The 15,182-nt window shown below is 37.9% G+C and overlaps 1 protein-coding gene across 1 annotated transcript in view; it reads right to left on the bottom strand.

The window, feature by feature from the left end:
• Positions 1 to 15,182, bottom strand: part of FOCAD (focadhesin) — a 341,517-nt gene that overhangs the window by 69,071 nt on the left and 257,264 nt on the right. The window contains exons 21-22 of the mRNA XM_037798691.1: positions 3,819 to 3,907; positions 528 to 572 (exon numbers count right to left, since the gene is read on the bottom strand). Coding sequence (XP_037654619.1) covers positions 528 to 572; positions 3,819 to 3,907 — 134 coding nt within the window. The remainder of the gene's footprint in view (positions 1 to 527; positions 573 to 3,818; positions 3,908 to 15,182) is intronic.

Here is a 15,182-nt window from a genome sequence, read left to right as displayed (position 1 = left end):
CAAACAAAAAGATATGATTAAAATGCTTTTTTTAAATTGGGTTTTATATTAGTTTTCAGTATTCAAAAATTCAATTTTTAGATTTCCTGGGCCCAATAACACAAAGGGAGTGAAAGGAAGTACAATTCTGATTTATTTGCTGGTTCACAGTTGAGATTTAATAATCTATTTTAGAACTCACATAACTCACATTAGGAAAGGATTTCTTTTATTCTCTTGAACTAAATTACAACTCCTTTAAGTCTAAGCCAAAGCAGCTGGCATTTTGTTAGGTATTCAGCAAGGGCACAACCTCAGTGTCCTGATGTACAAGTTACGTGTTTGTACCAGTTCTGCTGTATTTTCACAAAAAGACATGTTGAAAGAACTACATATGAAAAAGGGTAAAAAACAATTTTGAGAAAAATAATTGAAAAGTACTTTAAATCTTTAAAGTTATGAAGTGCCTCATGAAAAGAAATCACATGTACCTACCAGGAAAAAAATCTTTATAGAAAATTTTTGTTAAGAGAATAAATGAATCTTACTTTGCAGCTGCTTTGGTGATCTCATCAGTCAATATGTCTCTGACCCTGCAATAAAGATGGAAAACAGATACTAGAGTTTATGTTATAGCAAGAACCCAATCTTTCATACGTAAATTAATAACCTTCTGGCAATGACTCCAGGTCTTAAAACTACATATGTAGAATTTTAGTGTAAGGTGAAAGAATTGTAGTAAGGGCTTTACTTCAAAGACAGCTTCATATTCCTATTCCTTAGTTCACTTAGTGGAGGCAGGGAAGGGGAAAAATTGAACTGAGGAGGGGTGCATAGACAGCACTGTAATGGTGTCACCTCAAACTGAGTGGTGGATACACAAGTGTCTTTTATATTATTCTCTCTCTTTTTCTGCATGAGGGCTCATCAAAACAGCACTCTACTATTTCCGAATTGTAGATATGGAATAGCCACATGTGTGTATATAAAATACAATTAGTATACTTTGGTTATATAAAAAAAGTAACTACCCTTGTAGGTTTGAAAGAAGGTAAGCTCAATTCAAATAATCACAGACCTTAAATTTTTTTTTCAGTCTTAATATAAAGTGAAAAACAACCTATGGCTGCCAAATTGATGTTTTGAAGAGTATTCTAAAGATAATTTCACTGATACTTTGAATTTTAAAAATTAAAAGTTTTTTTATGTATTATAAAATTTTTGTACTAAAATATAAATATTTGCATTCAAAATATAATAAAATTTTAATTATTCAGCACTCTCTGAGAATGAGTGCTTTTGAACACACCAGTTTTTCCTTACTCTCTCACTTGGTAATCTCATAAATTGTCATGATTTTAAATGCCATCTATCAATATGCTGATGATTCCTAACTTTATACCTCCAGTCCTGACCTCTCCCCTGAATTCTATACTCACATAGTCAACAGCCTACTTGATATTTCCATTTGGAGGTCTGTCTAGTTAGGCATCTCAGACTTTACCAGCCCCAAACATTATTCCTACCCTGCCCCTCCTCACTAACTTATTTTTCTATAGTCTACTCTATCTTAGTAAATGGGAACTCCATTCCTTTTAGTTATCAGACTCAAAATCCTGGAGCTGCCCTTGGTTTCCATCTTTCTTTCATATCCTATATTCAAACTATCAGTATTTAAAACCTATGGAATCTGCCCTCAAAATACATTCAAAATCCAACCATTTCTCTCCACAGCTACCATCCTAGTCCAGAACACTCCCATCTCTTGCCTGAATTATTGCAACAGACTTCTAACCATTTCCCTATCTAGTGTATTTTCAAAACAATAAGACAAAGTAGTCCTTTGGAATTATGAGTCATATTTGTCTGTTTAAAATCCTCAAATATTTCTCCATCTCACTCAGAGTTAAAGTCCAAATCTTCTTCATGCCTACAAAGGCCTTCCAGAATGTGACACCTTGGACTTTTCTGGCCTCATATCTACCACATTCCTCCTTGCTCTTTCCATGCAACACTGGCCTCCTTGGCAGGCACACTTCCAGAGCCTTTGAATTTGTTGTTTCCTCTTCCTGGAACGCCCTTCCCCCAGATACCAGCTTGGGTCACTCATCACTTCCTTCAGGTCTCATTCAAAAGTCATATTAGTAAAGAGGCCCTCCCAAACCCAACCCCCACCCCTGCCCCAAGCATTCTCTACTCCCTTTTCTAATTTATTTTCCTTTCACTAATCAAAACCTACCATTTACTATTTCTACTTGTTGATTTGCTTATCATCTATTTCCCTTCAGTAGAGTGTAAGCTTTGGGAGGACAGAAACAGGGTTTTCTTTACCGCTATATCCCCTGTGCTTAGAACAGTGCTTAGAAAATAACAAACACTCAATAAATATTTATGAAATAATACATAAAATGATGTCTCAGGTCTACTCAGTGGTACTGGGGTGCTTGAAACTATAATTAATGGCCCAGGCAAGTGAGCTTTTTAGAAATCTGCTTTTTGTAATGGCTTTCACTTTCTGCATTGCTACCAGACTATTACACCTCTATTTTATGAATTTATGGCATCTAATGTGCCATTGATTAAACTTTAAAACCAGATACATAAACATAAACTAAATAAACTAGCTCTGAAGGAGGGTCTAGACTCTGGGGACTCATTTTTTATAACAGCCTGCAAGAGTTTGGATTTGGGGCTGTGTTCCAATTTAGTGAGGATGCTGAAGAGCAGCCTTCAAGATAGCTCATCAATTACTGCAAGTTCAACCGTGAATTTTCTTGTTCTGTATTATTCTTAAGAAAATTCTAGGAATGTACCTCCCATTTACTCACAAATACATGCACCCCATGAGTTTCACTAGGGATATAAATCCATGTGTTGCTATACATAATTTTATAATTTGGAAAGTTTACCACCTTTAACAAATTATCATTTTCAGAAGATGAAATTAAAACTATATGTAAAAGACAAGATCGTGTAAGTAGTAAAACCCAAATTCTTTATCTCTAATCTTAAATCCAATATCATAACATTTTAAACTGTACAGCTGTTTTTTTTTTTAATTTGGAAAATAAAACTAGAATAGAATTAATTAAATACACATACACACGTAAACACATCCTGACTGCTTCTTCTTTTCCACATATGCAAATTATCAGTAAATACAAATCTAAAAAAAGTATACTTTGAACAGATTTTTAGATTAAAGCAACCTGAGGCTGCAGGCAAACCTATTTGGATTCTGGGCACTTTTACTTACTTTTAGGCTGCTGTAACATTAATCTGACAAGGTATTTTTCCCAACTCATGTAACAATTTAAATTGCTTTTAATGTGATAGCACTACACATTTCTAGATAATACAGTGAGAATTCACTAGAGAGCGTCTGCCAAAGAAATTAAAGCCCTGACATGATGAAGTTGCTCTTAATAATGAAGATGTCTCGGGGGAGAGAGGCAAAGGAGTGAATGGATGGGAGGGGTATCCTTTCACTAAATGTGAGGTAGGAAGGCAATGAACTGAATGGGAAAAATAATTTTTTCATTCAAAATCATATAAAATAATCAGTTACAAGGGAAAAAAGGGGGAAATAAACATTTTCCATATCTCATTCACAATGCTTAGGAAACGATAGAAAATATATGAAATTTATGAGGTAATTTCTCCTCATAATTTTATCTGGAGAGTGGATAGGAAATAGACCTATCAGATCATTTGTTTTTACTCCTTCAGACTCATACAGAAGTTAAAACTCCAAATATTAAAGCCTTTAAAATAATTACCTTCCCTTCATAGCTCACTTCCCAGTACAAATAATAAGCAGCAGAAGGCCATCTCCTTACCAGAGCCAGGCTGTGCTTTTTTTGTATTGCACCTCTTCAGGTACTTCTTTTCCATGTTTTAACTGCAATTCCAGCTCTCCTATTCTCCCCTGAAAAAACACAGTATAAATCAGCAGGCAATCTCTGTGGCTGAAATTATCTTAAAATTTCTTTGGAAAACACTGAGATAATGGATGTTTCCTTTCCCATTTGGCCTTAAGTGTTTCTAAAAGGATATTATACCATGAAAGAGGTTGTTTGAAGGAAAAGAATCATTTCACTGCTCAAGTATTCCTATATTTACCAAAGAGATACATTCTGAAGAAGTTGTACATTCAGCAAATTTAGCACAGAGCACTTCACTTTGGGATATCTATTAAAGCATATTTGAATTTCATAGGCCCCATGCAAAAAAATCCCATACATGGTAATGATCTACCTGTTTCAAAAGCTGATAATTTTAGCTGACACAATACCATGGCTGGGATCTGGGCACCAGTATTATAACAGAAAAGGAGAAAACAAGCAGTAAAAGAATATATAACGGGCAATATATAAGAAAAGTTATTCTCAAACAGCTAAACACCAAATCTCCATTTTGAATGAACTTATAAAAACTTATAATTCTCAACATCTACCTTATAATAGAAACATAGCTAATATCTTCCTTTTAAGACCAAATCCTTCAAATACTTACTATCCTTTCCATTTTTTTTTTTTTTTCACACTCAGGCTTATTTTGACCAAATGTTGCCATCTCTACTCTATCAATAATTACATTTCTTAGAAGTACTGGATTATCAATAGACTCTAGACTGAACAAGAACTTAGATTGTATATTGTGTTATTGGGTAATGTCAAATTTTCCAAAGTGGAAATTTACATTCCTACCAGCAGCAAATAACAGTTCTGGAATCTTCACATTCTCACCAACATTTGGAATTGTTAGACTTTAATTTTTACCATTCCGGTGGATGTGAAATGGTATCTAATTATGGTTCGAATTTTCATTTCTCTGTTTACTAAAGAAATTAAGCATCTTTTCACATATTTATTTACTACTTGGATTTCCTATCCTTTTCATTTTTCTATGGGCTGTCTTTTTATTATTGGCTTGAGAGTTCTAAGGTGTGTTCTCTGGAAGAAAAAGCATCCATCCCTATATTTTGGTGGGGTTATATATATGTATACTCTAAGCAATCAACTGTGAAGTCATTTCATCATTCTAAACTTCAACTTCAAATTAAATAATGTGGGAAAGTGTTTATTTAGCACAGTATCTGTTAACAAATATTAGCTACTATTACTAGGTTTGTTGTCAATAACCAAAAACTCCCCAATGACCCTAACCAATGCCTAAATGAAATTAACTTTCATGAATATATCTAATCCCTTCTTGAATTTATTCATATTTTTAGTCTCTATAATTCCCTCGAGTAAAAGGTTGTCAAAAATGTAACTGCCAGACTATGAAGGTACATATCCTGTATTTCACCCATACACTCTCGGTCACTAGGCTGTGAGCTCACTAAAGCACTGTTTTATCAGTCTACAGAGTCCTCGTATTTGGCACAATGTGTGGCACACAATGCCCTGAGGCTCACCAGATCCAGCATTCTAAGATCTGGCAGGTGCTCTATTCACACCCTTCATTGTTCCTGTTACTTCAATCTTATTCATCCCCATTTCCATATTTTCAAAGATAGAAACTGGCTCTTTTACTCTTGCTTCTGTCTCTTAGAGCAAGGTATCAGAGGTGACCAAACTGATGAAATACTGACAGTGATATTAATACTTAATATTGATACCTCAGGAAGGTAGACAAAATAGAAAATAACTTGCATTGCCTGTCTCTGCTTGATATGTGACTTACATCATGCCTCTTTAATTACTTCTAAAACATTTATTTCCCATAATGCTTTTGGAAAAAAGATAAGGAACAGGAAATTAAAAGGTTAAAATCCATTTAGAAATAAAACTCAAGAAAGCTAGTATTTGTGCAGCCTCCTGAATGACCTACTTATCTAATCTCTCCTGTAGCCATAAACCAGTACAATCATTCTATTGTGACTAAGTATATTTTTTGTTGTTTTCTTTCCCAAAGTTTCTATTCCTTTCATTCCCCTCTCCTGGAATGTATCCCTAACTTCCTCTACTGCATCCATGTTAGGCTATATATTCAGATCCACTTTGCCTTCCATTCTTTGCTTACTGTTAATAGAGAGATCCAATGGCATTCAACTCAGTCATCTCTGCTTCCGGTTAACAGCTATAATTAATGGGGGAAAACACTCATTGGGAGAGAAAAGGCTGAAATGATTACCAGAATTGGGAATTTGGGGCTACCAGGTATTAATCTATCCATCCTTACTTTATTTTATCTCCAGCCTACCAAGAGCTGACTGATTACAGTAAACAATTTCATTAAGCTCCAAAGTACACACACACACACACACACACACACACACACACACTGTATAAATGGTCAGAGAGTAATCTACTGGGGGTCACAGTTACTGACCCTGGCTTTGATTTCAGATTACTTCGCAGTTAACTCAGGAAACAAGTGTATGCAATCAACCTGCTTTCACCCTTCTCTCTTGTTTAAAGTCATATTCATAATTTTCATAAGCTCTGTAAGCAAAAGACAGAGACCTTTACCTCCTCAGCATCCCACAAGGGCAACAGGGAAAGAAGACTATAAAAAAATTTTATCTGTACTGGCAATCAGCTTACGTCTGTGTTTTGGTATAGAAATCCAAATACCTCCCCATGTCAACAACTTTCATATGCTTATAATTCAAAACCCAAGTTCTTGTGGGGATATTAGATAAGGATGGAAGCAAGATGCCTAAGTAGATGCCATTAATATTTTTCAGGTCTCACACTTATTCACACCATAATCAACCTCCAGGAAGTGTGTAGAATGTACATTTTACCCTGCATATGTCACTTAATAATGTAGCATTATGTATTACATAATGGCTCCTGTAAATAATCCTCTAGTTTAATGCTAACAAAATAGGTCTAGTACTAGATGGAAATAATTAAAACTCTAATACAGAAAAAGTGTTCTTCATGGCAGAAATTCATGATATAGACAGAGAGTCTGGCAGTTGCTTCAATTTTTCTGAATTACCATAAATTCTATATAACTGTATGGGCTTATTTAAAAATGTGTCTTAACAGTTAAAATGCATCAGTATGTTTCAAATAACAGTGATAGCCTAAAACACATTGCTGTACTTTCAAATAATACTGAAAGTCTTCTTATTGTGTTTGTGAGCTTCACTGCTGTTGCTTCCAATCCTGAGCAGAACTGAGCTTCTAATTAAAAATCTAGAGTAACGAGATCTTAAATGATAAATAAATAAAGATATAAAACATCATTTGCAAAACTAGAAAGAAAGGATAACTGGCATGCCTAAAAATACACAGCTGGTTTTTCATAAATAGATCAGTCCTTTAAAATATTAAACAAGTTTGTATTATTTATTATTGAAACTAATGACAGGGTTAGGGAAAACACATGAAACAATAAAAGGGCTGAAGCTCTTGAGTCAGATAAATCCAGGTTAAGTTACAGATCATTTTATTTACCGCTGTCTGCTTTGCTTTTCTACATAACCCTGCTTCCCAATTTATTATCCCATTCTACACAGGGTTAATAACACTCACTTAAAACGGTTTCAGAAAAGAGTAATTGAAAGAATATACATTAAATGTTGAACACATGCTACCTAACCAATAAATGGTAGCTCTTAGTATGAAAAACATAGTTTTGTTTTTAATCATGATTATATCATAAGCCTACCCAATGTAGCCCTTCTTAAGTTAAGGACTATATAAATTTCTCAGTTCATCATGCAAGAGGAAGAGCTATTCCTCCCCAATCCAGGTGCCTGTAGCACTTTTTTCAAATGCAGTTTTATTGAAATATATTCACACACCATAAAACCATCCGAAGTGTACAATCAACCATTCACAGAATCATTATATAGTTGTGCACTCATCACCACAATTTTTTCAACATTTTCATTACTCCAAGAAATAAAAATAAAAGCAAAAAAGAACACCCAAAATATCTCATACTTCTTCCCCCCTCCATTATTAATTTACTTTTTGTCTACCTTTTTCCTACTCATCTGTCCATACACAGGATAGAGGGAGTGTGGGCCACAAGGTTTTCACAATCACACAGTCACACAGTATAAGCTATATAATTATGCGATCATCTTCAAGAATCAAGGATACTAGATCGCATTTCAATAGTTTCAGGTATTTCCTTCTAGCTAATCTAATACACTAAAATCTAAAAAGCAATATCTATATAATGCATAAGAACAACCTTCAGAATGACCTCTTGACTCTATTTGAAATCTCTCAGCCACTGAAACTTTGTTTCATTTCTCTTTCCACTTTTGATCAAGAAGGCTTTCTGAATCCCACAACGTCAGGTCCAGGCTCATCCCTGGGAGTCATGTTCCATGTTGCCAGGGAGATTTACAACACTGGGAGCCATGTCCCATGTAGTGGGGAGGGCAGTGAGTTTACCTGCAGTGTTGCCTTTGAGAGAGAGGACACATCTGAGCAACAAAAGAGGTTCTCTGGGGGGACTCCCAAGCACAAATTTAAGTAGGCTTAGCCTCTCCTTTGCAGTGACAAGCTTCATAAGGGCAAGCCCCAAGATCAAGGGATTGGTCTACTACAATGGTAGTCCCCAATGCTTGTGAGAATATCAGGAATTTCCCAGGTGGGGAATTTTAATATTTCCAATTTTTCCCTAGTCCCTCAAGGGGGCTTTGCAAATACTTTCTATTTTCTGCCCAAATTACTCTGGGACATACTGGGGTTTCGTGCTAACCTGGACAAACATACCAGATCTCATCCCCTATTCAAGGTTCCACGTAATTGTGGTTTTGAGTAAACTGCCCATACAAGTTACATTACATAGCATGTAACAGAAAAATATAGATTTTCCACCAAATGAACATCTTTTTGGTCTCACACAGAAGTCAAAGTTTTAAAACACAGTCAATAACGTCCTTTTCCCTTCAGTCTGGTTTACCTTAGTCCTAACCAAGTGCATTTTGTTCATATCTCTAATTAAAGTCTGATCTATTTTTCAGCTTTTTTAACATTTGCTATATGGGGTAATGCTGACATTCATAGCTACAGAACTCTGACTCTGAGTCTCAGGTGTCACACAGATACTCAGAGATCCAGGGACTGACCAGGATATACACAAACAGCTCATTAGCTAAGAATTGAGAAATAAATGTTACAACTCATGAATAGAACTGACTGCTATAAGAGCTTACAGTCTAGGAGTCTTTACCATAAGCCTTTCCCTGATAACCTATGCTCTCAGATTCAGTTCTCAGAGTTTGCACATTATAGTTCGTTCATATTAGTGAGGCATTATAATGTTGGTCTTTTCAATTCTTTTTTTCACTCAACATACTTTATTAAAGGTCCATTAACCCAGTGGCATACCTCACAACTTCTTTTCTTCTTGTCACTGCTCAATATTACATTGTATGTACACACTACAGTTCACCATTCCGTTTATCAGTTGATGTACCTTTAGGTCATCTCCATCCACTGCAAATCGTGAATACTGCACCATAAACCCCAGTGTGCAATGTCCATTCATGTTCCTGTTCTCAGTTCTTCCAAGTATATAACCAATAACAGGGTTGCAGGACCATATGGCAACCCCATAGTTAGCTTCCTGTGAACCACCACACTGCCCTCCAGTGGGCTGCATCATTCTACTTCCCTACCAACAGTGAATAGGTACATCCCTCTCTCCACATTTTCTACAGCACTTGTACCCTTCTGCTTATTTTTTAAAGAGTTTTATTCACATTTCATACAATCTATTCTAAGTAATCAATCAATGATTCCCAGTATAATCACATAATTATGCATTCACCAACACAATCCATATGAGGACATTTCCATTTCTTCCCCAAAGATAGAAGGAGAAAAAATGAAGAATGAAAATTAAAAAGATAGAAGAAAAATTAAAATAAAATAAAATACAATTAAAAGGTCAGACAACAAAACCACCACCAAGAATCCCATATCACTCCCTTATATCCCTCTCTTACAAACATTTAGCTTTGGTATATTGTCTTTGTTACACTTAATGGGAGCATCTAACAATGTTACCATTAATTATAGATTTTAGTTTGCATAGTTTGTATTTTTTCCCTTATACCATCCAATTTTCAACACCTTGCAATGTTGACATTCATTTGTTATCCCTCTTTTAAAAACATTCTTATATTTGTACACTTGATCACCATCATTGACCATTCTAGCTTTTGCTAAGTTATACAATCTCAGTCTTTATCTTTTGTCTTTCCTTCTGGTGTCATACATGCCCCTAGCCTTCTACTTTCAACCATAGTCACACTCATCTTTGTTCAGAGTACTTACAATATTGTGCTCCATCACACAGTATTATGCTATCCATTTCCGGATCTATACAATCAATCCTGCTGAAACTTATCTATTCCTTAAGCATCAAATGCCCATTTTCTAACTTCTTTCTATATCCTGACAACCTGTGTTCTCAAGGTTAACTCTCAAATTTTGCTCATCAATGTTAGTTTACATTAGTGAGCCCATAGAGTACCATCCTTTTGTTTCTGGCTAATTTCACTCAATGTAATGTCTACTGTCTACCATTTTGTCTTTTGGAGTTTATATGTCATATATTATTTTTATTTTTTCTCTCTCCTTTTTACTCTTACTGATTGTCTTCATTTCTACTCTCTTCTCCAAACCTCTCTCTCCTGTCTTTTCCTATCTGCCTATAGTGCTCCCTTTAGTATTTCCTATAGAGCAGGTCTCTGATTCACAAATGCTGTCAAGGTCTGTTTGTCTGAAAATATTTTAAACTCTCCCTCATTTTTGAATGACATGCCGGATACAGAATTGTTGCTCGGCAGTCTTTCTCTTTCAGTATCTTAAATATATCATGCCACTGCCTTCTCCCCTCCATGGTTTCTACTGAGAAATCTGCACACAGTCTTATTGGGCTTCCTTTGCATGTGATGGATTGCTTTTCTTTTGCTGTTTTCAGAATTCTCTCTTTGTCTTTGACATTTGATAATCTGATTATTATGTGTATTGGAGTAGGTCTATTAAGGTCTATTCTGTTTGGAGTACACTGAGCTTCATGGATCTGCAATTTTATGTCTTTCACAAGAGATGGGAAATTTCCTCCATTATTTCCTCCAAGTGATTATTTCCTCTATTGGTCTTTCTGTCCCCTTTCCCTTTTCTTCTCCTTCTGGGACCCCCATGACATGTATATTCATGTGCTTCATGTTGTCATTCAAATTCCCTGAAACCCTGCTCATATTTTTCCATTCTTTTCCCTCTCTGTTCATTTTTGTGTAGGATTTCAGATGTTCTCTCCTCTAATTCCTCAATACTTTCTTCTGCCTCATCAAGTCTGCTGTTATATGTCTCCATTGTGTTTTTCATCTCTTTTATTGTGCCCTTCATTCCCATAAGTTCTGTCAATTGTTTTTTCAAACTTTCAAGTTCTTCCTTATGTTTGCTCAATGTCTTCTTTATATCCTTCAATTCTTTTTTCATATCTTCCCTCAACTCTTTTGCCATATCTTCCCTCAACTGATTGATTAGATTTCTGAATTGATTTAGCATATTTGTTTGAAGATCTTTAATTAGTTATTTCAACTTCTGTATCTCATATGAAGTGTAAGTTTGTTCCTTTGACTGGGCCATATGTTTGTTTTTTCTAGTGTGATTCGTAAATTTTTGTTGTCTAGGCATCTAGTTTCCTTGATTACTCTAATCAGATTTTCCCAGACCAGACAGGCCCAGGTCTCCAGAAGAGGGTGTAGCCAGTATCAGGTTTCCCTGTGGATGAGACCTAGAAAGTTGTCACTCTCCTGTGAGACCTCTAGTGCTGTGCTTTTCCTAGTCTTCCCAGCAGGTGGTGCATGTCAGCCCACAGCTCTCCACCAGTGTAAAGAGGTACATTGTCTTTAATTCCCAGTAAACCCTGCCCCTGCCCAGGCCTGAGAGTGTCAGAAGGCAAGCTTAAGCTTTTCTGTTGTTGTTTTTCCTTTCCCCAGGCCCTAGAGTCTGAGTTCTCTGAGGAAGGCAGCCACTTGAACTGGGACTCTCTGGCCCTTTTCTCAGGGAAGACCCTTTAGGGATTTATCTCCTACACTTGATTTCTTCCTTTGACTCTATGACTATCTTAACACCACCTTGCTTGAGTCAGCACTGACAACTGAAAATGCCTGAGGCTTTCTCTAATGAAGTACTTAGAATGAGAGGGGAAAAAAAGGAAAAAAGAAAGAAATCCCCTTTTCAGAGCCAGTCCCTAGCCCCTCAGTTACCAGTCAAGAACTGGAGTTGGTGCCCAGTTCTTTGTGCCCCTTTTCTTGGGACACAGCCCTTTTCCAGTATTCTGTGCCTATAGCATTTTGTACAACCTCTATAAAAGCAATGAAGTTATTATACTAGAATTGTTAGTGGACATATTAGTCTTCCTCACTGGACTGGAAGCTCATTAGAAGGAAGGAGTGTTTTATTTCCCTTACTTTACATGTACTCAGCATAGGGCCAGGCCAGTAAACAAGTAGTCGATAACTGTCTACTGAAGGAAAACATTACAAAATTGGTTCAGAGAAAAAAGAATGTGGGAAAAATTGCATATTCTGACTTGCAGTGATGTTCCACTTGAATAAAAACTTTACTTAGTTAAGGATATGGATAATGATGCTAAAGAGACCTGTGGAAGCATAAGTCATTCACTCATTCACTTAGCATTTACTCAAAACATAATAGAGACCTGCCCTGATAAAGATGGTGGAATGAGACATTTCATGGTTCCATTCCTCAGCAGAAGCTTTAGAAAAATCAGCAAAAAATGGCAGAAACATCCTTCTCAAAGTTCAAGAAGGCAGTTAAAGGACTACAGTAACAGGGCAAGCTTTGAAACCAGAAAAAGGCTACTTAAAAGCAAAAGGATCTCATGGCACCCTGGATCACCTCTCCTCTACCTCTTATCAGCTCAATGCAGAGCTGGCCCACAATCCCTGTGTGGATCCCTGGTCCTAGTTCCAGAGGGAAAAGTAACCCTCATGCACATACTGGGAGCATGTGTGTCTGGTCCAATCCGCCTGGTGGTGGCCTGAGGGACTTGCTGTTCCAGAACTTACTGTGTGTGTAAAGGCAGCTCACAGAGCTCTCCTACAGAATGCTGTGGGAGAGCAGTCAAGCTTTTCTGCCTGGGGCAAGGGATTGCTGCCTGTAGACATACAGTGCAGTGCCTGGGACTGTGAAGAAACTCTTACCTAAAGAAGAGTTAAATGGGGGGAATTCCAAGGGCTAGAATGTATGCCCAAGATAAGACACATGAGTAGAAAAGATCAAGGAGGCTCTATGCTGTGGCTTGGAGCTACTCTTTAAACTCACTGTATGGATAATCCCTGAAAGAGACTGCTTGCACAGGTTACTCTGCAAAGACTGGGAGAGGTGTTTTCTTTTTATCCTGCTCCTTTTTTTCCATGTTAGCTACTGGCATTCAAGGGAAACTCTGTCATAATATTACCTAGATAAAGCTTAAGGAACAGACACCCTAGTGTCTAAATCCAGTGATAATGTTAAAATAACACAATGTCCAGGTTTCAACAAAAGGTTAAAAAACATACAAAGAACAGGAAGTTGATGGCTCAGGCAAAGGAGAAGATTAAGGCAATAGAAAATATCAATAAATAAGATCATTCTTGGGACATACTAGACAAAGACTTTTAAAAATGGTCCTAGGAGGCGGGGCAAGATGGCAGACTGGTGAGCTGTATGTTTTAGTTACTCCTCCAGGAAAGTAGGTAAAAAGCCAGGAACTGCGTGGACTGGACACCACAGAGCAATCTGTCTTTGGGCATACTTCATACAACACTCATGAAAACGTGGAACTGCTGAGATCAGCGAAATCTGTAAGTTTTTGCGGCCAGGGGACCCGCGCCCCTCCCTGCCAGGCTCAGTCCCGGGGGAGGAGGGGCTGTCAGCTCCAGGAAGGAGAAGGGAGAATTGCAGTGGCTGCTCTCATCGGAAACTCATTCTACTGATTCAAACTCCAACCATAGATAGACTGAGGCCAGACACCAGAGACTCTGAGAGCAGCCAGCCCAGCAGAGAGGAGACGGGCATAGAAGGAAAACAACACGAGAAGCTCCAAAGTAAAAGCAGAGGATTTTTGGAGTTCTGGTGAACACAGAAAGGGGAAGGGCGGAGATCAGGCCTTGAGGCGCATATGCAAATCCCGAAGCAAGGCTGATCTCTCTGCCCAGGGCACCTTTCCTTAATGGCCCTGGTTGCTTTGTCTATTAGCATTTCAATAACCCATTAGATCTCTGAGGAGGGCCGTTTTTTTTTTTTTTTTTTTTTTTTTTTTTTTAAATCCTTTTTGCTTTTTCTAAAACAATTACTCTAAGAAGCTCAATACAGAAAGCTTCAAAGAATTGAAATTTGGGCACGTCAAGTCAAGAGCAGAACTAAGAGAGCTCTGAGACAAAAGGCAATAATCCAGTGGCTGAGAAAATTCACTAAACAACACAACTTCCCAAGAAAAGGGGGGTGTCCGCTCACAGCCACCATCCTGGTGGACAGGAAACACTCCTGCCCATCGCCAGCCCCATAGCCCAGAGCTGCCCCAGACAACCCAGTGTGACGGAAGTGCTTCAAATAACAGGCACACACCACAAAACTGGGCGTGGACATTAGCCTTCCCTGCAACCTCAGCTGAATGTCCCAGAGCTGGGAAGGGGGAGCAGTGTGAATTAACAGAGCCCCATTCAGCCATCATTTGAGCAGACTGGGAACCTCCCAACACAGCCCAGCAGCCCAGAACTGCCCTGGGGGGACGGCACTCACCTGTGACATAGCACAGTCATCCCTCAACAGAGGACCCGGGGTGCACAGCCTGGAAGAGGGGCCCACTTGCAAGTCTCAGGAGCCATACGCCAATACCAAAGACTTGTGGGTCAGTGGCAGAGACAAACTGTGGCAGGACTGAACTGAAGGATTAGACTATTGCAGTAGCTTTAAAACTCTAGGATCATCAGGGAGATTTGATTGTTAGGGCCACCCCCCCTCCCCGACTGCCCAGAAACACGCCCCACATACAGGGCAGGCAACACCAACTACACACGCAAGCTTGGGACACCAATTGGGCCCCACAAGACTCACTCCCCCACTCACCAAAAAGGCTAAGCAGGGGAGATCTGGCTTGTGGAGAACAGGTGGCTCGTGGACGCCACCTGCTGGTTAGTTAGAGAAAGTGTACTCCACGAAGCTGTAGATCTGATAAATTAGAGATAAGGACTTCAA

The sequence above is a fragment of the Choloepus didactylus genome, chromosome 10 (assembly GCF_015220235.1).
Source record: "Choloepus didactylus isolate mChoDid1 chromosome 10, mChoDid1.pri, whole genome shotgun sequence".
NCBI classification, from domain to species: domain Eukaryota; kingdom Metazoa; phylum Chordata; class Mammalia; order Pilosa; family Megalonychidae; genus Choloepus; species Choloepus didactylus.
This window is presented reverse-complemented; position numbering and strand designations above follow the sequence as displayed.